Genomic DNA, 27020 nt, shown 5'->3' with positions numbered 1-27020 from the left:
TGCTGCCGCGGCCCGTCTGTTTTAATTCCCAGCTCTTTCAGGTCTCCGTCAGTCAGAGTCAGAAACGCCTCCATGTCCACCTGCATCAAAACATCCATCACTGTTCATCAGACAAATTAGAGACAGGTTTGATCTGCCTTTGAATTACATTCAGAAAAGAGAGAGGCAGGCGATGGAGGAAACTAGAGAAATAAACCGGCCTATCTTAATGTGTTTGACACAAGCTCACCATTACGCCACAGCTCTGACAGAATCACAGCGTTAAAGACTGAAACCATGCTGCATTAAGAACAGAGGAAGCAGACAGACAGAAGACCGACAGACACACCTCCTGCTCCTCAAAGATGGGCTGATATTTCTCCAGAGAAAGTTTTCTCAGAATCCCTGATAACTCATCTGTGTATAAAAACAACAATCAGCAGCAGAAATACAGAGAGAGACACGTGTGTGCAGTTTTGGTAGTAACGTGAACTACGTGATCAGATTACTTTTTCAAGCAAATAGTAAAGCATTGTTTTTAAATTTACAATCAGAATTATTTATTTCAGAATTATTACTTTTTCAAATAAATAATTTACTTTGTTTTCCCATTTTATTACCTGTCCTCATGTTGAGAGAAATCAGGAGTTAGTGCAGAGAGGCACGTCGTTCAGGCTGAGGCTTATTAATTTCACTTTTGGGGCCAGTTTTACTAACAGCTTGCACCAGCGCAAACCGTCTTTTGGCATTAGAATATTACAGTCAGGTTTTACCAAAGACGCGCAGTCAAGTCAAGTCAAGTCACCTTTACTTATATAGCGCTTTTTACAATGCAATGCGCAGTGACGAATGGTTATTTTTGTGCCTGACCTTATTGAATATGCATTTGTAGGAGTTATCCTTTCAGATGCAAAATTTATGGGAGGAGAGTATTCAAATGAATCACGCAACAAGATTTACTAACATTTGCGCTCATAAAATTACTGGTATTTGCACCATTATTTAACGCCCAAAAAAAGCATGTCTTATTTTGTGCTTGAAATGGCTGCAAGTATTGTTGCTAGGAGGAGGCACCGCAGAGAACAGAGAGCGCGTGGTAGAAGGAGAGCATTTTTTCCACATGTATTAATTTATTTGTAATGCCAGAAAAACACATTATCCAAACATATAGTTTGTCAAGCCATGTTATTTTTAATTTGCTTCAGGAAATAAAAGACGACTTGGAACCCTAAACTAGGAGTCACGCAAAAGTCATCAAAACTTCTTACATCCCTTCATTTTTTGGCCTCCGGTTCTTTTCATTGTACTGTAGCTTCTTTATTTCTTTATTCTTTATTTGCGACTACGCCAATTTGCGCTGCGCTTGATATATTGCGTTGGTCGATATGTAAATGAGATGTTGCGTCTGTGTTCTTTAATTTGCTCGTTGTTAGTAAATCACTCGCAGAAATTTCCACACCCATCACCACTGTTTTGGAATTGTGCTCTCGAGCTAATTTGCCCTGTTTAGTAAAACTGGCCCTTGATGTGAAAGGGCCTTTACAGTTGCCCAGAAATATAACATTTGGGCTTTTTGTTATTAAAAATAAATAAGTAAAGCACATGCATGCATGTGTGTGTGTCTCTGTGTCTGACCCTCGTCCGTGATGGTGCCGCTGCTGGAGCCGCCGCTGCTCTTGGATCTGGGCTGTGTGGATGCAGATGAGTCAGCGCTGGGTGGTTTGGGTGTGGGTGATGGAGATGGCGTGAGGGTGGGTGATGTGCTCTTGGACGTCGACGAGTTTCCAGACTGAGGACACTTCTTTAACTCCAGCTTCTGAAACACACACACAGTGAGGTTCAGAATGTCTCACACACACACACAGGCTCCTGATACACACCCGTCTGGAGTGGCTGTCGTTGTGGTCGGTCAGGCTGATGTCTGGCGTGGAGGGCAGCGGCATCGGTACAGGACTGGGCACCTCAGCGGTGGCCTGTGTCCTGCTGTCCAACAGACCAGCTGCTCTCTTCCTCTGAGCCACGATCTGAGACAGAACACTGTCCGCACCGCTGCCGCCTACACACAACAACACACGTGCTTCTATAGTGCTTTATACAGTACAGATAGTATCAAACATCTTCACAGAAATAAACAGGAAAATAACATTGTTGCAAAACTGATCTATTATGAAAGAAATTCAACTTCAGCTGTGAATTTCATTCATTATTCCAATCAATTCAGTTCCGAATACGATCATGTGATTTAATCAGGTCAGGTTTCTGCAGATGTATGATGTCAGTGAGTGGGTGGGGTCACCTGAGCGGTTATGGGAGTCAGAGGCGTGGCGGTTGACTCCTCCCACACCATTGGATCCACCTGAGGAGTGGGCGGAGTTATAACTGCCTGAGTTGGAGGGGGAGGGGCCTTTAGTGATGCTGGGAAACTTGATGGACCTGCTGACCACTCGACTAATGGATGTCTACAACAAACACACACAGAGGAGTGATCATCTACAGAAAACATGACTCCAATTAAAGATAACATTATAAGTGTATAAATAGAAGTCTCACTATATCGGAGTTGGCGCAGCTGCTCCTGCTGGGTCTCTGCGGAATGTTTCCGCTCCGGCCCTCCTTCGCCGCTCCACAGCGCTCCGAGTTCCAAGGCTCAAAGTTCGACGGCGGTAGGAATGGTGGGATGACAGCCTTCAGCTTCTCAATGGGCAGACGAGCGAGCGGCGCGCCGTTCCTCAACTGACACAATAACAATTCATGAAATCACTAATTTCAAGACTTTGACAAAAGCAGAAATTATACAAATGTACCATTGTCGTGATGAGGAAGTCATCTTTCCCACTTCTTGTTCCGTTCAAACCTACAATAAAACAGCATCATGGCTTTACAGCATGTAAAGTTTTACTACTATTGGTTTTCATTTTAAATTCTGCACTAAACAAACACACAAACAGAGTTGGGTATAATGCGTTACACAGTACTGTAATCTAATTACTTTTCCTGGTAACGCAGTAAAGTAATAAGTTACATTTTAAATTTATGTGTTTAAAAAAAAAAGTAAAAATCATGTTTTGCACATCAGTATGCCGTTTAATAAATCACTGGAGAATGTGAGCTAAAAAGCAGAGGAGTCCTACAACATCTGATGCAATGAAAGATTCATATTTCAAAATGTTGCACTCAACATATTTTAGTCTGGCATTATAGTTTGGGAAAAGTTCAACAAGTGAATGTTATGTCACAGTAACACTAATAAAGTAAAAAAAATAAATGACTCATCAGAATGAGATCAACGGATTAAACCGCGTCGGCATCACAATTCAAGGTTTATTCCTCACGGCGCGTCTTCATCCAAAAACGAAAAGTAGCTGAACTTGAATCTTTCTACAGAAGTGACGTGAGTGTTTACATGTTCGTGCGTCTCTAGCGTCGCGTGGATGATTATCTTATAGCGCGCGATGTGCGTGGGCATGATCACATTACAGCTGAGCTCAGATGGCAAAGACTGTACCTCGAGTTGGTTTCATACGGATTATTTTTATCAGAGAATATTTGCTTTCGACATGACTTAGGCTACTTCATTTAATAATAGACACTTCAAGCTTTCTTTAGATATACTGTATTTCTCATGTCACTTTCGTTCATTTTAGTGAATCGTTTCAGGAAGATATTCATGGAGACTGAGAATGCAGAAAGCACACCCTATTTGTTTTCTTTATTTTACAAAACCAAAAAAAAAAAAGTTTTATTGATATTGGGAGTGAATCAGGGTATACAAATAATAGGCCTACTTCTGTATTTGTTTCAGTCAATATTAAATTAATGAAAGAACTATGAGTTTCTCTTTGCAGTGTATTTTTTAGGTTTGATAACTTGAAAGTAAAGTGAACTTGAAAGTAACTTGAAAGTAAAGTAATTAGTAATCTGATTACTTTTTAAATGCAGTAATCAGTAATCAAATTACAATTTTAAAGAAGTAATTAGTAATTTGTAGTGGATTACTTTTTTTTAGTAACTTACCCAACACTGCACACAAGGAACGTATTAAAGGGGTTTTATCACAGACCCTGAGTGAGCTGTAAACAGTCCGCCATTGTTTCAATGCTGGAGCAGGAGTAGACAAGAATGTCTCCTAAGTGACTGAGGTGTTCTGTTGTTGGATGTAATAATGAACATAGCAGTTGTCATTTACTCCCGACATCTGAGCCGCTGAAGACACAGTGGATTATGTTTGTTTCTGAAGGGAATTCGCCCCCGATCTACCTAAATGTGTCTATGTTTCCGCGAATCATTCATGATCCAGCTTCAACTACAGAAGAAGTGAGTGTAAGGTTGTTTTTTTAATGAATCTTTGCAAATCTCCTTTTCTAATAATGTGCTAGTCAGCAAGTTCCACGACAATGTGGCTAAACTTCACTGTTTCTCAAAGAACGGCTCGTCACCCCACAGAAGAGAGGGGCGAGGTCAGCAGAGCTCATTAGCATTTAAAGGGACATGCACCAAAATTACTCGCTGTGAATAGAGCTGTTTTTGACAGGGTAAAAAGTGTGTTGTTTTACCCTACCATTGAGAAATTTTAACCGAAGTACGTTATAGACTTTTCATTAAGAACCTAAAGAATCATATCAACTTGTGGAAAATGGGCATCTGATGATCTCTTTGCTCCAATTCATCCAGATCCATTTGAGCTTAGTTCCACGCACCGCAGTCTTTACTCTTGCTGCTCCACGCGGTGCAGACGTCTGCGCTCGGAGATACAGCAGGAGGTGCTGCAGCTGCGCTCGACTCCTCCGCTTTTATGGTGGCGTCCAGAGGAACCTCATCGGGGAACGGAGAAAGCCGATTGGTGGAGAGCCCGTGTCTCAGCGTGTGTGTCAGCTTGAGTTTGCGGAAGCGGTTGGACATGCGATTCCACCAGGACTGTCGACACAAGAAGGAAGACGGTGAATAACAGCAGCAAAATACAATCATCACAACTCCAACTCCCAACCGGGAAAGGGAATTCAGTAGTCAAAACAGTTTTGGGAAGTTCTGATATTTGATTGGAACGACATGTTCTTTAAGTAGCAACATTCTTTTGAAATAAAACCAAAGTCTACAATGACATCCTAAACTGTACAATTACTGTACAGTACTAATCATTTCAGTTTTGACAAAAATAAAGTTTCAGAAAATGATAAACCTCACATTTCAGCCTAATAAATGATTATATAATTGTTCTGAATTCCCTCTGACAGCAGAAATACAGCGGTTACCACTGTAAACAAAGCAGTGCTGCACTTACAAACATCAAACGGTCATAAAATTAAAAGAAACTTTTCTGAAGACAGATATTTCTTCTTTTTTTAAGTTATATTTTCAGGCTTTTTTATGCCTTTAATCGACAGGACAGTAGAGAGATGACAGGAAAGCATTGGAAAGGGAGAGGAGAGTGGGATCAGCAAAGGACCTCGAGACGGGAATCGAACTCAGGTTGCTGTGAGCACAACTGCGCTATATGTCGGCACACTAACCACCAGGCTATCGGCACCAACTGAAAACAGTTATTTCTGAAGGAAACTACACTGAGAAAACTCAGGTTGCTCAAATCGTGTGAATGGCAGTTATTTTAATGTCAGAACAGCAAATTTTGCCAAAAGGTGTCAAGTTTGCAGATATGAATAATACAAACTAAAACAAATATGACATTTTTCACACTTTCAAGTTTAAAGTGGTAATAAAATCTAACCCTGTGGATATGATGGTCGTCTCACTAGGTAATGTTCAGCTGTAAATGAACGGTCAGCATCTCAACTGGCCTTCGAGGTTCATATCACACTCTTATATAATGGTTCCGGTTGAGTGAAAACTGGCACAACTGGCTGCTGCTGCTCTCCGGTGTTTTAACTTTTTATCTTTCGCTAAATATTTTATTTATTTATTTTTTATTTTTTAAACTCTACCTTTGTTGAACGTTTTGACTGACACGATGTGGACTTGCCATCTTTTCATCATCGTTTGAGTTGTTCTATCATCACTGCTTCACTCGGCGACCTCACCGCTTCTATATACAGCGACCGAGCTGTACCGGCTGCGGTGCTACTCTGCCGAGCCTCCGCCTCCGCTCCGCCTCTATCAGGACATTGTTCATTGTCCCCGCCCCAAATATATGACGGGGTTTCAGGTATGATGACTCGAAGGCAATGCGATCGTTCTGGACTTCAGCTCCCCGAGCAACGAGGAATACTCGGTGGACTGTTAACCAGACTGTGACAGTTCCAGCTCTTCACTAGGTGGAAATGAGCTCAAAGTTGGACTTTTTCATATACATTCACTCTCGAACAAGGATCTCTTCATCAATGACATTGTGGATGATCGTAGGTTTGATTTCTTCTGTTTGGTTGAGACCTGGCAGCAAGAGAATGATTTTTTAGAGTTGAATCATGCGTGTCAACTGGGGTTTGTTTATATTTCGCAAGCTCGAATCTCTCCAGATATGGCGGAGGTTTAGCGATACTTCACAAATTGACTTATAAAGCATCTCCGTTGACTGTATCAACGTACGCTTCTTTTGAATCAGTTGCTTTATCTATCAGTGGTCCAACACCTACAGATCTAGCTGTTGTCTATCGAACACCCAAATACTGTAATACATTTTTAGATTAATTTTGTGCATTTTTAACCTCACTGTGTACCTTATCACCTAATATTATTCTACTGGGTGACTTTAATATTCATGTGGACATTGCTAGTAACTTATTCACAAGGGATTTCATTTCCTGCCCAGACAGTTTTGGTCTCCAGCAATATGTGGACTTTCCAACTCATTCTAAAGGCCACACTCTGGACCTTGTTTGCTGTTCAGGTGTTACACCTCTGGACTGTACGGCAAATGCAATACCCATGTCCGATCATAAATTGCTTTCTTTCAATGTTAATAATACACTCTCTAGATCCAAACAGCAACATTCCATGACATTCCGGAATATAAAAAAGATCAGCCCCTCAACTTTTACTGTTGCAAATCACTGACCTCCAACATTGTGACCATCTCTCTTCCTCTGATGAGCTGGTCTCCTTTTATAATTCTGAATTACGGCAGCTCCAGCACAATTTTGCACCTCTCAAAACACGGACTGTATCTTTCACTAACTCTGCGCCCTGGTTTACTCCTGAACTCCACCAGCTAAAAACTAGAGCCTTTATAAACGAATTGGACTTATGGTACATAGAGAGCTGTATAACGAACATGTTCATCTATATAAATATGCTCTATCTGTTGCCAAATATGAGTTTTATTCACATTTAATTGAGTCTGGAGATTGTAATGCTAAAGTTTTTTTCTCTACTGTAAATCGCATACAGAAACCACATGACAGCCTTCCTGCACACCTGTACAGTACTGCTCAATGTGATGAATTTATATTTTTTATGTCTTTTTTCAGTAATAAAATAACCGCTATTCACCAACAGTTGGCCTCTTCGGGTAACCCATATTGTAATTCATTATACAGTGTTTCAACTGATTCCCCTCTTATTCTTTTCTTTTCTTTTACCCTGCCATCTGAATTTCAAATTTCTAAACTTATTTACAAATCTAATTCTTCCACATGCTCACCTTCGTAATAATAACTTATATGAGTGTTTTCAGTCAGGATTTCGTCCTAGGTCCTCTGTTGTTCCTAATCTACCTTCTCCCACTTGGTAATATTTTTTCTAAATGTGGTCTTCAATTTCACTGTTATGCTGATGATACACAACTTTATGTACCTACTAAGCCTGATTCCATTCTTTCACCTGTCTGCCTTACTAACTGTCTTCACAAAATAAAAACCTGGTTCTCTGCTAATTTTCTTAAACTTAATGGCAGTAAGACTGAAGAACTCCTTATAGGCACTAACTCTATTCTCTCTAGGTCCTGTAGTTTTTCTCGATCCATTGATGGTCAGTCCGTTTCTCCTTCTCGGCAAGTTAAGAACTTGGGGGTCATCTTTGACAGCACTCTTTCATTTGAAGCTCACATTATTAGTATAACCCAGTCTTGTCACTTTCATCTTCGTAATATTGCTCGCCTTCGCTCATTTCTCACCCCACACAGTACTGTTCATTCTTGTCACCTCTCGCATCGACTACCGTAATTCTCTTTTATTTGGGTTACCACACAAGCTTCTCCATAAACTCCAGCTGATTCAGAATTCTGCTGCTCGTATCATAACCCAAACTCTATCTATACAACACATTACTCTGTCTCTTCAGAGCTTCATTGGCTTCCCATTCTTCTCATGTATAAAACTCTCCATAACCTCGCTCCAACTTACCTCTCAGATCTCATTCAGCCCTACACTCCTTCTCGAACTCTTCGCTCTTCCTCACTGGGTCTCCTCCATACACCCACAGCTCGTTTAACCACCATGGGTCATCGAGCCTTTATCCGTGCTGCTCCTCGCCTTTGGAATACTCTCCCAGCTAACATCAGCCATTTAAATTTGTTATCTCAATTCAAAGCTAAACTCAAAACTCACTTATTACGAATAGTTTATCATACATGATTACTGTCTACACTAAAATCCTGATTTCTTTTGTAATATTTTTGTCATTTTGTAACTGCTGCTTCTCTTTTATGGTTTATTGATATCGCTATTTATTGTTTTATTTATTGCTCCTGATGTACAGTGACCTTGAGTTATTTGAAAGGCGTCTTAAATAAAATGTATTATTATTATTATTGATATTATTATTATTATAAACTTATGAAACACTGACTTGCTCAGATACTCTCCTTTGCCAGCTTTAGGGGTCAGAGGTCAATTACAGTGATCGTTACCTTCAGGCCGCCTTTATCATCAGGAGGAGGAGGAACATTTAGAGACGGGCGTCTCTTTACGGTTGATTTTCCTCTGTGTTTGCTCTTGTCCTTCTCCACCTGCATGCAGACGGATGCCAGCAGTCGCACCAGCTCCGTGTCTGCCGGACAGAACCAACACCAGAGTCACATGCAGCTAATGCAGCCAACGCAAGGCTAATCACATTCCGCGCACTCACCCGGGTCGTTCAGGAGCATGACGAGGTCAAAGGCTGTGTACCCGTTCTTGGCTCTCAGATTAACGTCAGCGCCCTGATTCAGAAGAAACTTCACCACGTCTTTATTCCTAATGAAGGACAGAACAAAAATTAACAGTTTAAATCTAGATTAAAGACCCATCTCTTTAACCTGGCTTACACATAACACACATTTCTATAATTCAAATCTGTTAAAGGATTGTTAGGCTGCATTAATTAGGTCAACCGGAACCGGAACACTTCCATTAACACCTGATGTACTTGTTACATTGTTAGAAGAATGGCATCTACGCTAATATTAGTCTGTTTCGTTCTTATTCCGAGGTCAGCGTAGCCACCCACACAGAGAACTGGCCCCCGACTGAGCCTGGTTTCTCCCAAGGTTTTTTCTCCATTCTGTCATCGATGGAGTTAGGGTTCCTCTGGCTTGCTTAGTTGGGGACACTTAATTTCCAGCGATATCGTTGACTTGATTGCACAAATACTATTAAAACTGAAGTGAGCTGGACGATGACATCACTGAATTCAATGAACTGCCTTTTACTGAAAATTGAGTGTTTACTATTGTCCTTCTGTATTATTGACACACTATTTTTCTGTTTAATACTATAAAGCTGCTTTGACACAATCTGTATTGTTAAAAGCATTCTATAAATAAATGTGACTTGACAAACACCAGTGCTATGGCACACGCACCCGTGATACGTGGCCTGCATGAGCGCCGTCCAGCCGTGCACCGAGTCCTGTCTGTCCATGTCTGCGTGTTTGTCCACCAGCAGCTGCACCACCTCCAGCTGCCCGCTGACCGCTGCCATCATCAGAGGAGACGCACCATCCGCATTCGAGACGTTCACCTGAGACGGATCCTCCTCCACGATCTCCTTCACCAGCTGAGCGTTTCCTACAGCAGAACACCAGATCACTAAACATCGGTAACGATCGCTGTGATCGTTAATCCCACACAATCAATACAATACAAAGCTAATGTAATGACATGAAACAGCCGGAGATGAAAGAGCGTCTGTCCAGCGAAACGAGGAGCGTGCCGATGAAACTACACTAATAAAGGCTTGCGGCTTTAAACTTGATGAGATGAGGCTGAAAATATCAGCTGTAACACTTCATATCAAAATTTCTTTTTCAATATTTCAAAACTCTTTTTATACTTAATATTTTTTTTTTTCAATTGTACCCTGTTCAATTTTACTAAAAGTAAATAACTTCATTTAAATTTTTTATAGTTTTGCATTTTTACATTTATTTTAATTTTAATATCGTTTTCAAATTTGAAAGTTTCATTTTATTAGTTTCATTAATAATTTTGTTTTAGTATAGTTTTTATTTTGTGAACACATTTCTATTTCATTTTTATATAGTTTAGTTCCAATTAACTAAACTATATAAAAGTTTAGTTAATTAAAGTTTAGCAGAATGAGCAGATCACTTCCAGAGCACAGACCAAAGAAAGAGTTAATTTAATCTTACGTGGTTTTATTCAAAATAGACTGCCAGATTGTGCACGTGTAGGCAAATGTTTTGTATTTTTTGAAAGGATGCGCGTCCTCATCTTTTTTTCTGTTAATTACCATGTTGCACTGTTTGTCTATTTTTCTTCAAAGCACCAGCTTAGAATGCTTAATGTTGGTTTGATTGCTTGTGTTACATAAGAAAACTAATATAAATAAATTATAACATTTTTGCCTACCTGACGTAGTAGCCTAGATTTAATGCGAGAGCGTTCGGGTCGCTGTGTCTATGTCAAACGGGTCGGGTACAGAATGAAATGAGTGGTGCTGTGGGATAACGGCTCGGGTGTTCTGTTAAGTACTGCGGTGTGGGTTTATCAAACAGGAGCTGTGCAGGACACTGTCTGTCTGTCAGATGACCTCACACCAATTACAGGCTTTTCCCTAAACTGCCACACAGCTCTATTTTTCCACCACGGGGTGAGAACGTAATGATTACGAAAACAATTATTAATTTTTAATAATTATTTATTTTATTCCAGTTAGCTTTTTGATAATGGTTGTTAGTTTTGTTTTGTTTTAGTTTTTCCATTTATTTTATTTTATTTTATTTCAGTTTATGAAAATGTTTTTGATCAATCCTTTTCGTCTTAGTTTTAGTATACGAAAATAACCTTGATTTCATGTTCCAGGTTCACATAAATAAAAGACTACACTATATAGCAATTTATGAGAAATAATATTTACTTCTAATATTATATAAGAACTCACCCATCTTCAGCGCATGGAAGACATCGGGGCGTTTCTTCTCGTCATCTGTTGAGTATTAAAGCAATCAGATGAAAACAGCAACATTTCTGATATTATTGATCTCATTTGTCTCTCGAGCTGCTGGACCTGCAGTGACCAGTGAAATCTGCCAACAGCTAAACCAGCACTGACCAGTCCAGCACTGACCAATCAAGTCAAGGCAATATTATTTGTATAGCGCTTTTAACAATGCAAATTGTGTCAAAGCAGCTTTACATCAGCTTGATATAGAGCTGGGTGGCTTTATATCAGCTTTACAGTATTTAGACGGGAAATAGTTTGTCGAAATAGAGTCATTCTCCTCTGGCCAGACAAAATCAGCAGTTTAAATCTAGACTAAAGCAGAGTCAGATTGTGCAGAGGACTCATCTGGTTCCTGTGGTCTTGTCCCGATGGCCGTCTTGGAGACAGGGTCTTCACTGGGGATCAGTCTCTGGGGTCATCTAGGTGTCCTACTGTAGAGGTCATCTCTAGGTGCTGATCCATCATCTGATCTGGATACAGACTGGATCTGGTGGCTACGGTGACCTCGGAATAAGAAAGAAACAGACTAATATTAGCGTAGATGCCATTCTTCTAACAATGTAACAAGTACATCAGGTGTTAATGGAAGTGTTCCCGGCCATCAAACGCGGCGCTAACATCCAGTAGCACTAATAGAGAGATACAACCACGATCAGATGATAGAAGCAGGTCGTTTTTTAACTCTAATGAGAGCAGTCTCAGTTCTATATATGACTGGAAATCCTCACATATATAATTTTTCTCTAAGAAGGAACATAGTTGTGATGATACTACCTTTTCTAATATCTTTGACAGAAAAGGGAGATTCGAGTCTGTAATGAATTAATTCTTTGGGGTCAAGTTGTGTTTTTTTAATGAGAGGCTTAATAACAGCCAGTTTGAAGGTTTTTGGGACATATCCTAATGATAATGATGAGTTAATAATATTCAGAAGAGGATCTATTACTTCTGGAAGCACCTCTTTCAGGAGCTTAGATGGAACAGGGTCTAAAATATAGGTTGTTGGTTTAGATGATTTAACAAGTTTATACAATTCTTCATTTCCAATAGAAGAGAATGAGTGGAATTGTTCCTCAGGGGATCTATAGTGCTCTATCTGATGCGATACTGTGGCTGACAGCTGCATGGTTACAATTTTATCTCTAATAGTTTTGATCTTGGAAGTAAAGTAGTTCATAAAGTCATTACTACTGTGCTGCTGGGTAATGTCTGCACCTGCTGATGTTATATTTTTTGTTAATTTAGCCTCTGTATTAAATAAATACTTGGGGTTATGTTTGTTTTCTTCTAAAAGAGACGTAAAGTAATCAGATCTAGCCATTTTTAATGCTTTTCTGTAGGATTTTGTACTTTCCTGCCAAGCAATACGAAATACCTCTAATTTAGTTTTTCTCCAGCTGCGCTCCATTTTCCGGGCTGCTCTCTTTAGGGCCCGAGTGTGCTCATTATACCACGGTGTTGGACTCTTTTCCTTAATCTTCCTTAAGCGTAAAGGAGCAACTGTATCTAAAGTGCTAGAAAAGTGAGTCAATAGTTTCTTTTGCATCATCAAGCTGTTCTGAGCTGTTGGATATGCTGAGGAATTGAGATAAGTCAGGAAGATTATTTATAAAGTAGTCTTTTGTGGTAGAAGTGATGGTTCTACCATATTTGTAACAAGTAGTTGTCTTTACAGCTTTAGTTATATGGAATACACACGAAACTAGATAATGATCTGAGATATCATCGCTCTGCTGCAATATTTCAACGCCACTGACATCAATTCCATGTGACAGTATTAAATCTGGAGTATGATTTCCACAATGAGTAGGTCCTGAAACGTGTTGTTTAACACCAATGGAGCTTAGAATGTCTATAAATGCTGATCCCAACGAATCTCTTTCATTATCAACATGGATATTAAAATCACCAGCAATTAGGACTTTATCTGCAGGCAGCACTACCTCAGATAGAAAATCAGCAAATTCTTTAATAAAGTCTGTGTGGTGCCCTGGTGGCCTGTAGACAGTAGCAGTACAAACATCACAGGGGATTTATCATTAACACTTGTTTCTTTGGATAACATTATATGAAGCACCATTACTTCGAACGAATTATACTTGAAACCCGACCTCTGAGAAATACTGAAAATATTGCTATAAATTGTGGCAACACCTCCCCCTTTACATTTTGGACGCGGTTCATGTTTGTATCTGTAATCTTAGGGGGCAGACTCATTTAAAGTAATGTAGTCATCTGGTTTTAGCCAGGTTTCTGTCAAACAAAGCACATCTAGTTTATGGTCAGTGATCATATCATTTACAAAAAGTGCTTTTGTAGAAAGGGATCTAATATTCAATAAGCCAAGCTTTATCATTTGTTTATCTGTATTATATCTGTTTTTTATTTGTTGAACATCAGTTAAATTGTTACTCTTACTTTGGTTTGGATGTTTTCTGTATTTTCTAGTTTGGGGAACAGACACAGTCTCTATAGTGTGATATCTAGGTGAAAGAGTCTCTATGTGCTGAGAATTAACTGACTTCTGTGACGTAAGGCGGCTAGCAGACGGTCGGTAAAGTCTATGTTATTCTGCGGGCACCACTTAGACATCCAGCCATTGAGTGACGACAGTCTGCTATGAATCTCATCACCCCGGTAAGCAGGGAGCGGGCCAGAGCATATTACAGTGTCTGACATCGTACTTGCAAGTTCACACACCTCTTTAACATTATTTTTAGTGATCTCCGACTGGCGAAGTCGAACATCATTAGCGCCGACGTGGATAACAATCTTACTGAATTTACGTTTAGCATTAATCAGCCCTTTTAAATCCCGGTAAACATTGGACTATGGTGGCTGGTGTCTCTATTTTCATGTTCCGTACAATAGAATCGCCAATAACTAGAGCACTTTCATCAGGTTTCTCAGTGGGTGTGTCACTGAGTGGGGAGAACCTGTTTGATGTTCTGATCGGAACGGAAGAGCGGTGTTTTGACCCGAGACTAGGCCGCCTCACAGTCACCCAGCTGCCCTGCTGCACGGTCTCTACTGGAACCAAACAATGTACAGGACTCCCTGAGCTAGTCTCATCCAAAGCAGTATCTACAGCCTCACATTCTTACTGTCCTCAACTAAAGTTTGGATGCGTGTCTCTAATTCTGAAACCTTCTCTGTCAGCCTAACTATTCCCTGCATTTATCACATGTGAATCCCTCACCGCCGACAGAGAGAGATAAACTGTACATGTGGCAAACAGTGCAAACAACAATAGCAGGAGAAGAAGCCATTGCCCACCGTGATTGAAGAATGATTCGCTTACCACTGTTATTTGATGAACTCGTGAAAAACGGAGCGAGAAAAAAGAAAACAATAATAGGCGTGAATAAAAACGCGAATGGAACCACGAGTGACAAGCTAACCGGCTAACGAATGCTAACGCGCTGCACTCGCGGTTTTAAAAAGCGAATGATCAAATTAGTTTGATAGATAATACCAGAAATATGGTGGGAATTAAGTTATATATTATCACTTTAAACAACAGAGAGTGAAAGTAAGATAGAGATTCAACAGAAAAGCGAAGCTACACGGAGCAAACCTCTCAGCAGCACGACAGACAGAAGCAATCGATGTGTGTGGTTTTAACTGTGTTTATCATGATTTAACTGTATGCTACTATGGGGGAGCAATAGTTAATTATTAAAAATACAAAAACTCTGTCAGAATAATTAAATTTCACCATATAAAAATTAGGTTGCTACAATTTTTACAGATTTTGATAATGGACAAAAATTTGCATCTGCATCCTAACTCAAGCTACTATCAAATGTGTATTTAAGAGACAAAAAAAAGTAATATTATTATTAATATTATCAGGCAACACAAACCTGTTTCTTGATTTGACAATATCACTCGTTAGAACGTGCAGAAATTTATTTTTCTATTAAGATATTTATTTTATTAAGTAAAATTAAGGAACATCTTTCACTTTGGAGCAAAAATCTGGCTTTAAACTTGAAAGAAATAAAGATTTTAGATTTCATGATAATTATCAATATCGACTGATATGAAAACTATTGTCTGGCCCTTCAGGTGATGTTGCAGGAAGACCCGTAGCCAGCTATGAGGTCACTGAGGTCCAAAAATAAAATGTGTTCTCTGAATGACTAATTTGCTGTTTAAAACTCCTCATATGAATGTCTGCATGTATAATTAAGTTTAAATAGTTTGCAAGAATGTTTAGCATCCATAGTATGAAAATGATTGCTGCAAGATGCTGCAGAGAGGACAAGTCTTCAAAGCTGTGAGTTTTCGGTTTATTTTTCGGTTTTTATTTGTTTTTATTGCAATATCTGGCAACACTGCATCGCCGGCACTCAAACGGACAGTAATAAAAAAAAAAACCATGGACAGGTTATTGGCTTATTGCTGACAGTATAGCACATTCGGTAAGGCAAATGCAAAAACATCATGATATTATCTGTCAGAAACGTTACGTTATCAGTGCTGCCAAAAACAGTAGCAATGAATACTAATACACAGAGCTATAGGACAAGTTACAGAATTAAATGAAATAGCCTACGCAAACACTAGCCATCAAGAAGTCTATGCTTTGTCATTCAGTATAGTAGTTACATTTTCACAAATCATGCTAAAACATTCATAAGAGCATTACACAAAGTTATCATCTATATAGCAATGATTATTAATGAAAACTATAACAGTAATATGCATTTGCATGATTAATAAACAACTAATAAAATTATCCACCCCTAACATATAGTAAAATATTAAGAAATGTTCATGCAATAAATATGGTATAATTTAAAGGTGCCATAGAATGGAAAACTGTCTTTACCTTGGCATAGTTGAATAATAAGAGTTCTGTACATGGAAATGACATACAGTGAGCCTCAGACACCAATGTTTCCTCTTCTTATGTAAATCTCGTGAATAAAAAAAGAGCACTGAAAATAGGTGAATCAGAACATAACACCGACTGTTACGTGACAGTCAGGATCACTAATAGTTACGCCCCCTACATTTGCATAAACCCGCCCATGTTCTGTGCTAGCCGAACCATCAGAAGTTCTGCAGGACAACGGAAAATGGCAGATCACGGAAATAAATGTTATGTTCCAGGCTGTGCAGGGGATGTGAAGTGCAGGGATGCATTTACATTTACATTTATTCATTTAGCTGACGCTTTTATCCAAAGCGACTTACAATTGCTATATATGTCAGAGGTCGCACGCCTCTGGAGCAACTAGGGGTTAAGTGTCTTGCTCAGGGACACATTGGTGTCTCACAGTGGATTCGAACCCGGGTCTCTCACACCAAAGGCATGTGTCTTATCCACTGCGCCATCACCACCCAATTTTTGGGATGGGTTGGTGTCTGTATTCAGAAACGCACAGAAAGCAAATAACGTGTTCTAATAAAATAACGCAAGCCACTAAAGGGACATGGTTAGCTCCTTGCTAGCGGTAGCCTGTTACATTACATAAGATTTCGCTTACCACATAAACAGAGTAAGGAGAGATGCCTGCGGATGATGGTGAATGATTTACAGATCCTGAGCACCACTGACAAGCATCTGATCTTGTGAAATGTGTGGTAAGCACTGCTGCTCCACAGTATAAACAGAGTACATGCGATCGCGAATCTCGAAACTGAAAGTAAAAAGCGATTGTGCATTTGAAAGCAGTTTCAATGCCCCGCATATTAATAGTGGCTCCCTGATGCCCACATTTTATATACAGTATAATCAGAGCTGGGTAGTAACTGATTACATGTAATCTGGATTACGTAATCAGATTCCAAACATTAAGTACTTGTAATTAGAGTAAGTTACATTTTAATACTCGTAATCATACTACAGTTACTTTTTTATGATTACATATGAATAATTTATTGCTATTGTGTGAATAATAATTCATTGATTCTCTCTAATTTCTCTTTTTCATCTTTTACATTTTCCTTTCTAAAATAGCCTAGTGATTATATACATATTATATATGTATATATAGTGCAGTCTTGTGGACATTCACACAAAGATCAGTCATTAGTCAGGTGGCGACAGCATTTGACCACTGGATTTACAAAAATAAGAAGGGTTTAAGAAGGGTTTCAACATTGCAACATTGCACATTCATTTTTATTTGAATTATTACTGTACTCTGTAAAAAAAAAAAAAAAAGTTGAACCAACTTAAAATTTTAAGGCAAGCAGCTTTTTGCAGATTTTTGAATTCTCTCAACTTATTTTTGTAGGATATTCTCAACTTTTTGTTGTATAAACTTAAAACAACAAGTTGAGAAAACTCAAAAGTCTGCTGAAGCTGGTTGCCTTAAAATGTTAAGTTGGTTCCACTTTTTTTACGTTTTTTTTTTACAGTGTCCATGTATTATTAATTATAACTAATAAAAATGCACATATTCACGTTATTACTTAGTTACATGTAATGCAGGCATTCCAAAACGTTTTGTCATCTAAACCTTATTCACCAAATATATTTGCTTTAAGTACCCCTGAGATTTTAAAATTAAAATTTCAATAATTAAGAATCACATCTGCATGTTCACGGTTTCTTTGATGTTGATTAATGATCACATGGCATGCAGGTAAATAAAAATATTTAATATTTTTAGTAAGTGTTTTATTTAAAGTTTGTTTTAAAATGATTTATTTTATTTTTTTATGATTTAATTAATTGTCACGTTTTCATTAAACTCACAACCCCCCTGCAGTTCCTTTACGAAGAATAGTTTGGGAAACCTTGATGTGATATGATGTTTCATGCACTTTATGTTGTAAATTATAATGAATGGAACAAGTTTTCTTACTCTTTGCATTTTTTACATCATTATGGTACAAGATAATGCTATTTAAATCAATGTGATAAACGAGTTAAATCAAAAGTAATCTGATTATATTACCTGAAATGTGTAATGTAACGATTACGTTACTGACTACAATTTTTGTCATGTAATCAGTAACGGATTACAATTTGTAAGTAATCTACCCAGCTCTGAGTATAATTACCCGACTATATAACTGCAAGAGAAAGTATTGAAATATATATTTTCCCTGTGTTTCCTTCCTGTGAGCTACTGAAATGACATTCTAGGCAGAAATCCTAGGGTTATAAATGGACATGTAAAACTGTTTCTGGAGATTATTTGCCCGTGCCTAAACCACATACCTTCTGTGTAGATATCAGAGAACAATTTAAAATATTGTATCAATGCATTCTATGGCACCTTTAACAGTGTTCATCCCTCCAAAACAGAGAAAACATCTTTCACAAACATCTACATCTCTGTCTGTTTTAAAGAGTTTAGCGGGTAACACTTTACAATAAGGTGTCATCTGTTAACAATGAACAATGCGTTTGTTACACTATTTATTAATCTTTGTTAATGTTAGTTAATGAAAATGCAGTTCTTTATTCATTTTAGTTCACAGAGCATTAACTAATGTTAACAAACACAACTTATGATTTTAATAATGCATTAGTAAATGCTGAAATTAACATTAAGATCAATAAATGCTGTAAAGTATTGTTCTTTCTTAGTTCATGTTTAATAATGTTGTTAACTAATGAACCTTATTGTAAAGTGTTACCGTTTAGCGTATATAATGGGTTGTATTTGGGTTATTATAGCACAATTCTTAATCCCTCCACAGACCTCACTAATTTTCAAACCCTGGGTACAGCCACGGTTGCAGGGTTTACCTGGCTGTGGCCGGACGGTGGTGATGGAGTCCAGGTAGTTCTTCACCTCTCTGTGCTGCAGCTGAAGCGCCAGCTCGAAGGCCGTTTTGCCCAAGACATTGAGATGATCGGCGTCCGCTCCTTGCTCCACCAGCTGCTGTGTCACGCTGACCGCCCCGCCGGCCGCCGCCAGCATCAGTGCGCTCCAGCCTGAGCTCTTCTGGTTGAAGTTGACCTCCGCGCCCCAGTCCAGCAGCAGCCTGACCACTGCCTCGTGTCCGTGCTGAGCGGCCGTCAACAGAGCCCTGATCTCCGGGAACGTACCGGAGTCTCCACTGCTTCTGCCCTCCGCTGCCACCAGGTGATCGAAGTCGTCCACGAAGGCGCCGTTCTCCAGCAGGAGTTTGGCCATGTGAGCGTGCCCTCCGCGCGCAGTCATGCTCAGGACGCTGGCACCCATCCGGTTCCTGCCGTTGATCTCCGCGCCGTTCTCCAGCAGAATATGAGCCACGCTCAGATGACCGAACCTGCAGACCACAAGACCAGAGCCGTCAGACGAGCTTCTGCATCTCAGGGATCTTACCGTTCACTAAAACTCTAATTAAAACCATTAAAAGTTACTTGAAATAAAATAAATGTTCATTTGAAATTAAACTTCAAGTGGAAATATTTATCTTTTTCTTTTTGTTTAACTTGATTTGTTTAACTACCATCACAGAGAGGCTCAAAATCACTCTCCAGAACATTCTCGTTCACCATTCCTGGCTGCTGGAATAATCTTCCCACCCCTATCCGGAACGCCGGATCTCTGGCAACCTTCAAGCAACAACTGAAAACTCATCTCTTTCGGCAGTACTTGACTTCATCCTAAACTCAAAAAAAAAAAAAAAAAAAACTCTCTCTCTTTCTCTCCCTCCCTCACTAGCTTGTACTTATTTGAACAATGTCTGAGACTTGGTGTTACGAGCACTTCCTCTGTCTGACTGCCTCTTCAAGATTAATCGCTTCTTGTATTCCCCAATTGTAAGTCGCTTTGGATAAAAGCATCTGCCAAATGACTAAATGTAAATGTAAATGTGATTTACTAAAATAAAATTAAGAAAAACTATATAAAACTACTAAAATGATGAAAGCACACAACAAAATTACTAAAACTCTAACTAAAATTAAAACCATTAATTTTTTTTTACTAGAAATAAAAAAATAAATATTGACTGAAATAAAATCTGAAAAATTAAAATAGAAAAGCAGTACAAATGCTTGCAAACACTTTGTGTTAGAATAAAACATGAAAAGCTCTGTAAACCATGTTCTTTTTAATTAAATAACGCAATAAAATTAGTTGGACATACTGTTATTACATTATACGTGTTGATTCTGCCCAAATACATTTGTTATAATTTGCTGCTAATATTATGAAACAAATAGCATTTTGCTCAACTATAAATAAACAACGATTCCTAATTAATTATTTCAAAAACATTCTCATTAATCATGACTGTGTATTAATATTATATTAATATTTGTACAGTGAGTCACTGTAGTATATCACAGCTGAGAACAGCAGCCAAAGCAATTATAAATATAATGCTAATCAGTAATAATTATCTTCAGTTTCATAAGGAAAAGTTATCACAACTAAACTCCAGATATTGTGTGTAAAAATGAAGAATTATGATGAAATGATGAGTGTTCGTATTAAGACAACGGATCACAATAAGCCTTAGTTTAAGATGATAATTCTTCTGAAGTGTTAGGAGCTGGATACATGTGTCACTGTGTTTGTCTGAAGTGAAGTGTATCGGATTGTTTCTCGTGTTTGTTACAGTAACCTCGCAGCCTGCATCAGCGGCGTCCAGCCGTAATGGTTCCGTCGGTCCACTGCCGCTCCTTTCCTCAGCAGGAACCGGACCAGCTGCTCGTGTCCCCCGGCGGAGGCGAACATGAGCGCCGTGTTTCCCTCCTCATCGGTGCCGTCCACATGACCGAACCCGACCGGATCCTCCAGAACGCCCTCATCACACACGCGGAACCACAGCAGCGGGTCCCCCGGCGCCAGACTCATCCTGAACCGCTCAGACACTCGATCACTCGGAAACAAAGTGTCACCCCAGAACTTCAGGAGTCTCTGCGCATGCGCACAATCCACGTCGCGCTCGGACGCTTCCTCCGGGAATCAGCGACGGGAGAAACCGCGGACACCTGCGACACCTGCTGGACACAACGACCACCACAATAACACTACAAACCTCATGCAAAGTGTCGTCCATTAAAATTAAATCTACAATTAATGAAATACCATTAAATATTGAATTATATACACACACAAATGTTTTTTCATTGTGCATTCCAATTAATCTCAATCAAACTGCAGTTGAGTTAAAGTAAAAATAACTAAAAATAGATAGCTTACTAACATAAAACACAATAAAAACATAACATAAAAATCATGATTTTTGAAAATGTATTTATGTTTTTGCAAATAAATTCTTCATATATATAAATTATGACGCATCTGTATAATTTCTCTTCTTTTACTACAGTTTTTTTTACAATCACTTTGCTACTATTTACAGAGCCTTGATGTCATTTTTCACAAAACGGTTATCACTTGTAACACAGGCTGTCTAATGTTCAAAACATTGCATTGTGCATTCACATCTTTAAAGAAATCTTGCACAATCATTGGTTCAAAAAACAAATTTACTGTGAAATACCATTGAAACATAACTATAGATCACCCACACACAAGCAACCGATAGTTTCACTGTGTCATTGTTCATACAATCATTAAATATTGTAGAACAGAATAGGTGATACAGGTTTCATTATGGTACTACATGTACAGTAAATACATCTCTGTAAAAGTCCTGCAGTAGTAGAGAGAATACTACAGACACAGTGGAATCATTGAACAAAGTTTGTAATATATTGATGCAAAACACTACAGTACAATCACAACATAGGTTTATTTGAATCAAATAGAAAAGAAAAGACAGTACTGTAAAACATCAAATGGAGTGTTCCTCAACTTTTTTTTTTGTGACATACTGCTAAGTATGGTGACCCATACTCGGAATTCGTGCTCTGCATTTAACCCATCCAACGTGCACACACACGCACACACACACACACACAGCAGTGAACACACACACACGCAGTGAACACACACACACACCGTGAACACACACACGGAGCAGTGGGCAGCATTTATGCTGCGGCGTCCGGGGAGCAGTTGGGGGTTCGGAGCCTTGCTCAAGGGCACCTCAGTCGTGGTATTGAGGGTGGAGAGAGCGCTGTACATTCACTCCATCACCCTCTAAAAATACATTTTGGAAAGAGATTACTGTACAATGTAGAATTTTTGGGAATGTTTTTACAACAGCCATCTTGAAACTGAACTTACCTGAACATACTCAGTCCTCATTTGCTTCACTCTGCATTTCTTTTGAAAGGCACACGGTATAGTTGTTTTATAGATACCTGGTGCCTTTTCAGTATGCGTGCAATAGTCGGCAAACTTATGGATCCCACATTGTTGAACATGTCTTCATTGTCCAAGATATGCTGGCGAATTTCTGTAAGGCGAATATCATTTCTGGCCCGAACCAAATCGACCACAGCCTGCTCTTGTTGGTCAGTTAGAATTTAGCCTCTGCCTCCACTATTTGGGCTGGTCACAATTCTACAGGGAACATTAGAGTAAGAAGACACTTGGTCACATCACCTATTCTGTGATACACATTGGTATGCAGTCATTTGACAATTGAGAGTAGCATAATGTTTAGTGCATGCTGATAACTTACCGGTTCTCATTGTGGAAAGTTCTGATTATTGAGGCCACGGTTGACCTTCTGAGGTTTGGTTGTATCATTGTAGCCACCCCAGTCATTGTCATGCCATGATTTATGACATGGTCTACAACTATTGCCCGAATTTCATTGGACACTCTATGCTGTTGCTGCCGCTGTCTTGGTCCGTGGCCTTGTCCTCTACCACGTTCCCCCGCACCTCTCAGAAGGGGTGCCTGTCCTCTACCACGTTCCCCCACACCTCTCAAACGAGGCCCACGACCACCTCTCAGAAGGGGTGCCTGTCCTCTACCACGTTCCTCCGCACCTCTCAAACGAGGCCCACGACCACCTCTCAGAAAGGGAGCCTGTCCTCTACCACGTTCCCCCGCACCTCTCAGAAGGGGTGCCTGTCCTCTACCACGTTCCCCCACACCTCTCAAACGAGGCCCACGACCACCTCTCAGAAGGGGTGCCTGTCCTCTACCACGTTCCTCCACATCTCTCAAACGAGGCCCACGACCACCTCTCAGAAGGGGCGCCTGTCCTCTACCACGTTCCCCCGCACCTCTCAAACGAGGCCCACGACCACCTCTCAGAAGGGGCGCCTGTCCTCTACCACGTTCCCCCGCACCTCTCAAACGAGGCCCACGACCACCTCTCAGAAGGGGCGCCTGTCCTCTACCACGTTCCCCCGCACCTCTCAAACGAGGCCCACGACCACCTCTCAGAAGGGGCGCCTGTCCTCTACCACGTTCCCCCGCACCTCTCAAACGAGGCCCACGACCACCTCTCAGAAGGGGCGCCTGTCCTCTACCACGTTCCCCCGCACCTCTCAAACGAGGCCCACGACCACCTCTCAGAAGGGGCGCCTGTCCTCTACCACGTTCCCCCGCACCTCTCAAACGAGGCCCACGACCACCTCTCAGAAGGGGCGCCTGTCCTCTACCACGTTCCCCCGCACCTCTCAAACGAGGCCCACGACCACCTCTCAGAAGGGGCGCCTGTCCTCTACCACGTTCCCCCGCACCTCTCAAACGAGGCCCACGACCACCTCTCAGAAGGGGCGCCTGTCCTCTACCACGTTCCCCCGCACCTCTCAAACGAGACCCACGACCACCTCTCAGAAGGGGTTCCTGTCCTCTACCACGTTCCCCCGCACCTCTCAAACGAGGCCCACGACCACCTCTCAGAAGGGGGGCCTGTCCTCTACCACGTTCCCCCGCACCTCTCAAACGAAGCCCACGACCACCTCTCAGAAGGGGCGCCTGTCCTCTACCACGTTCCCCCGCACCTCTCAAACGAGGCCCACGACCACCTCTCAGAAGGGGCGCCTGTCCTCTACCACGTTCCCCCGCACCTCTCAAACGAGGCCCACGACCACCTCTCAGAAGGGGCGCCTGTCCTCTACCACGTTCCCCCGCACCTCTCAAACGAGACCCACGACCACCTCTCAGAAGGGGTTCCTGTCCTCTACCACGTTCCCCCTCACCTCTCAAACGAGACCCACGACCACCTCTCAGAAGGGGTGCCTGTCCTCTACCACGTTCCCCCGCACCTCTCAAACGAGACCCACGACCACCTCTCAGAAGGGAAGCCTGTCCTCTACCACGTTCCCCCACACCTCTCAAACGAGACCCACGACCACCTCTCAGAAGGGGCGCCTGTCCTCTACCACGTTCCCCCGCACCTCTCAAACGAGACCCACGACCACCTCTCAGAAGGGAAGCCTGTCCTCTACCACGTTCCCCCACACCTCTCAAACGAGACCCACGACCACCTCTCAGAAGGGGCGCCTGTCCTCTACCACGTTCCCCCACACCTCTCAAACGAGACCCACGACCACCTCTCAGAAGGGGTGCCTGTCCTCTACCACGTTCCCCCGCACCTCTCAAACGAGACCCACGACCACCTCTCAGAAGGGAAGCCTGTCCTCTACCACGTTCCCCCACACCTCTCAAACGAGACCCACGACCACCTCTCAGAAGGGGCGCCTGTCCTCTACCACGTTCCCCCACACCTCTCAAACGAGACCCACGACCACCTCTCAGAAGGGGTGCCTGTCCTCTACCACGTTCCCCCTCACCTCTCAAACGAGACCCACGACCACCTCTCAGAAGGGGTGCCTGTCCTCTACCACGTTCCCCCGCACCTCTCAAACGAGACCCACGACCACCTCTCAGAAGGGAAGCCTGTCCTCTACCACGTTCCCCCGCACCTCTCAAACGAGGCCCACGACCATTTGTAGTCTAATTGGTTCATGCTCCACGCTAATTGGTGACAATGAATCTCGTTACAGTATCTTGAAACTTTCATGATTTAAACATGGAAGATTGTTTGTCTGTTTCCATACAACTATGCAGTAAGAGTAATACAACAGTTACTTATCATTTTGAGCAGTTGTATCAATTGATAGTTAGATCATTGTAAGGAAATGAATAGACACTCATTTGAAATGTAATGGTCTTTTGAAATAGTAGTACTTTGATGTCAAGTTGTGTCATATTGAACAGGTGATTTTTGTTGAATGAACAAATGATCTAAGTTTTATGTGTATTGTATCCAAGCAATTGAAAAAAGGGTTTTTGAAAAATGTGCATTTTGATCATTGGTTGTGAGTTTTGTGTCTTTTGTGTTTGTGAAAAATGACATCAAGGTTCTGAAAATAGTAGCAAAGTGATTGTAAAAAACTGTAAATTAGAGCAGTAAATAAAAACACCTGATAAGAAATTGTAAAATAAAAACTATCATGACACAATAAACATGCATTATAAAAATTAGCCAATAATATACACCATTTAGATGCTTGTAGATCACAATGTCATGTTATTTCTTTGGTGAAAGATGCAGCTCAGAGCATTTATTCTACTCAGAATAATGATGTGCGATTTGTTGTTTCTGTTATTAATCTCATACTTCCGTTTGTCAGTTTATTAAAGACATCAGACGTTTCATCAGTATTTGAGGCTGATATCCTGCTGAAACAGAGACATAACATGAGATATAACTTTAATAATGAGTTTATGGCCTATAGTGGAGAGAGTCTCCTGTTAATAAACTCCACCAAACCAAACTTCAAAAACCAACCTCAATGAAAACCTGAAAACTGTTAAACAGGGAGGGAAATAAGAAATAGCGAATGCATAGAAATTATAGAGTTAACATCAACAGGATTCAGTGAAGAACAAGAGCCAATGATAGCATTAGATGTGACGAATAAAAAATGTTGAAGATGCTTTGTGTGAAACTGCACACTTTAGCGAAAGCGAATCAATAAACCAACAGCAATAATCAGAGAAGAGACAGATCAGACTGAATGATCTCAGATGAACAGTGTTCAGTTTGACCAGCAGGAGTCAGTCATGTCACACCAGAGAAACACTGCATCATCTTCACATTCATCTCCATCAGAACTGTTAGTACAGATTACACTCTTAATTCAGTTGACATGCCTCACTGTAAATGTGAAATAAATCACACCTGCATCGACAGAAACACATGCAGCACAATCAAACACAGCTGTGAACAGACCTTAGAGACTCATTGATCAGATTCTCATGAAACTGAAGGATGGATGAAGATGAGCAGAACAGGAACGATTAAAGGCACATCGAATGTAAACTAAAAAGTAAAAGTGTAGAGTTGTCAGTCTCTAATGGACTCAGTAAGTGAGACGCTCGATTCTTTCAGGAGATCAGAAGGACAAACACAATAAATACATTTTGTCCCTGATAACGGATATGAACACAAACCAAACAACCCTGAGAACATTTCATTATCGGCTTCCACATCTGAACACAGCGGAAGGAATGTGAGATTATTTTTAGACAAGAAACTGTTTACAACAAACACAATTTCTTCTCTCAGATGATTCCTCTTTCTTTCTCGGAAGAATATGATGGAACACAAGCTGAGCTGAAGCTTAACCAGCACTAACCAGTATAAACTAGTAGCTGATGTTAATGTGAAGTTCTGTCTAACCAGCAGACAGAGGCTCGTTTTGATGAAAATGATGGATTAATTTCCTCATGATGATCAAGCTTCATCCATCATTTCATCACAAGATTAATGCTGATGAATCAGAAACACTGTCAGAGAGAAAAGACACTGCAACAACCGCTTTATATCTCATTCTGTAGAGATGATTTTACAGTATTGACCAGTATTGCATTCTGTAGTATTCTCTCATCAATATTTATGAGCTAATTTACACACAGTGTT

At 40.6% G+C, this 27020-nt stretch overlaps 1 protein-coding gene across 1 annotated transcript in view; it reads right to left on the bottom strand.

Annotated features, from left to right (window-relative positions):
- LOC306863540 (ankyrin repeat and SAM domain-containing protein 6-like) overlaps window positions 1-21142 on the bottom strand; it is a 23783-nt gene extending 2641 nt beyond the window's left edge. The window contains exons 1-14 of the mRNA XM_079406938.1: window positions 20841-21142; window positions 19030-19535; window positions 11250-11294; window positions 9709-9913; window positions 8995-9101; window positions 8777-8916; window positions 4677-4893; window positions 2784-2833; window positions 2530-2712; window positions 2276-2438; window positions 1860-2035; window positions 1615-1795; window positions 329-396; window positions 1-80 (exon numbers count right to left, since the gene is read on the bottom strand). The exon at window positions 1-80 is cut by the window's left edge and continues 37 nt beyond it. Coding sequence (XP_079263064.1) covers window positions 1-80; window positions 329-396; window positions 1615-1795; window positions 1860-2035; window positions 2276-2438; window positions 2530-2712; window positions 2784-2833; window positions 4677-4893; window positions 8777-8916; window positions 8995-9101; window positions 9709-9913; window positions 11250-11294; window positions 19030-19535; window positions 20841-21073 — 2354 coding nt within the window. The 5' untranslated portion in view covers window positions 21074-21142. The remainder of the gene's footprint in view (window positions 81-328; window positions 397-1614; window positions 1796-1859; window positions 2036-2275; window positions 2439-2529; window positions 2713-2783; window positions 2834-4676; window positions 4894-8776; window positions 8917-8994; window positions 9102-9708; window positions 9914-11249; window positions 11295-19029; window positions 19536-20840) is intronic.
- Between the last annotated feature and the right edge of the window lie 5878 nt (window positions 21143-27020).

The sequence above is a fragment of the Barbus barbus genome (assembly GCF_936440315.1).
Source record: "Barbus barbus genome assembly, chromosome: 44".
NCBI lineage: Eukaryota > Metazoa > Chordata > Actinopteri > Cypriniformes > Cyprinidae > Barbus > Barbus barbus.
This window is presented reverse-complemented; position numbering and strand designations above follow the sequence as displayed.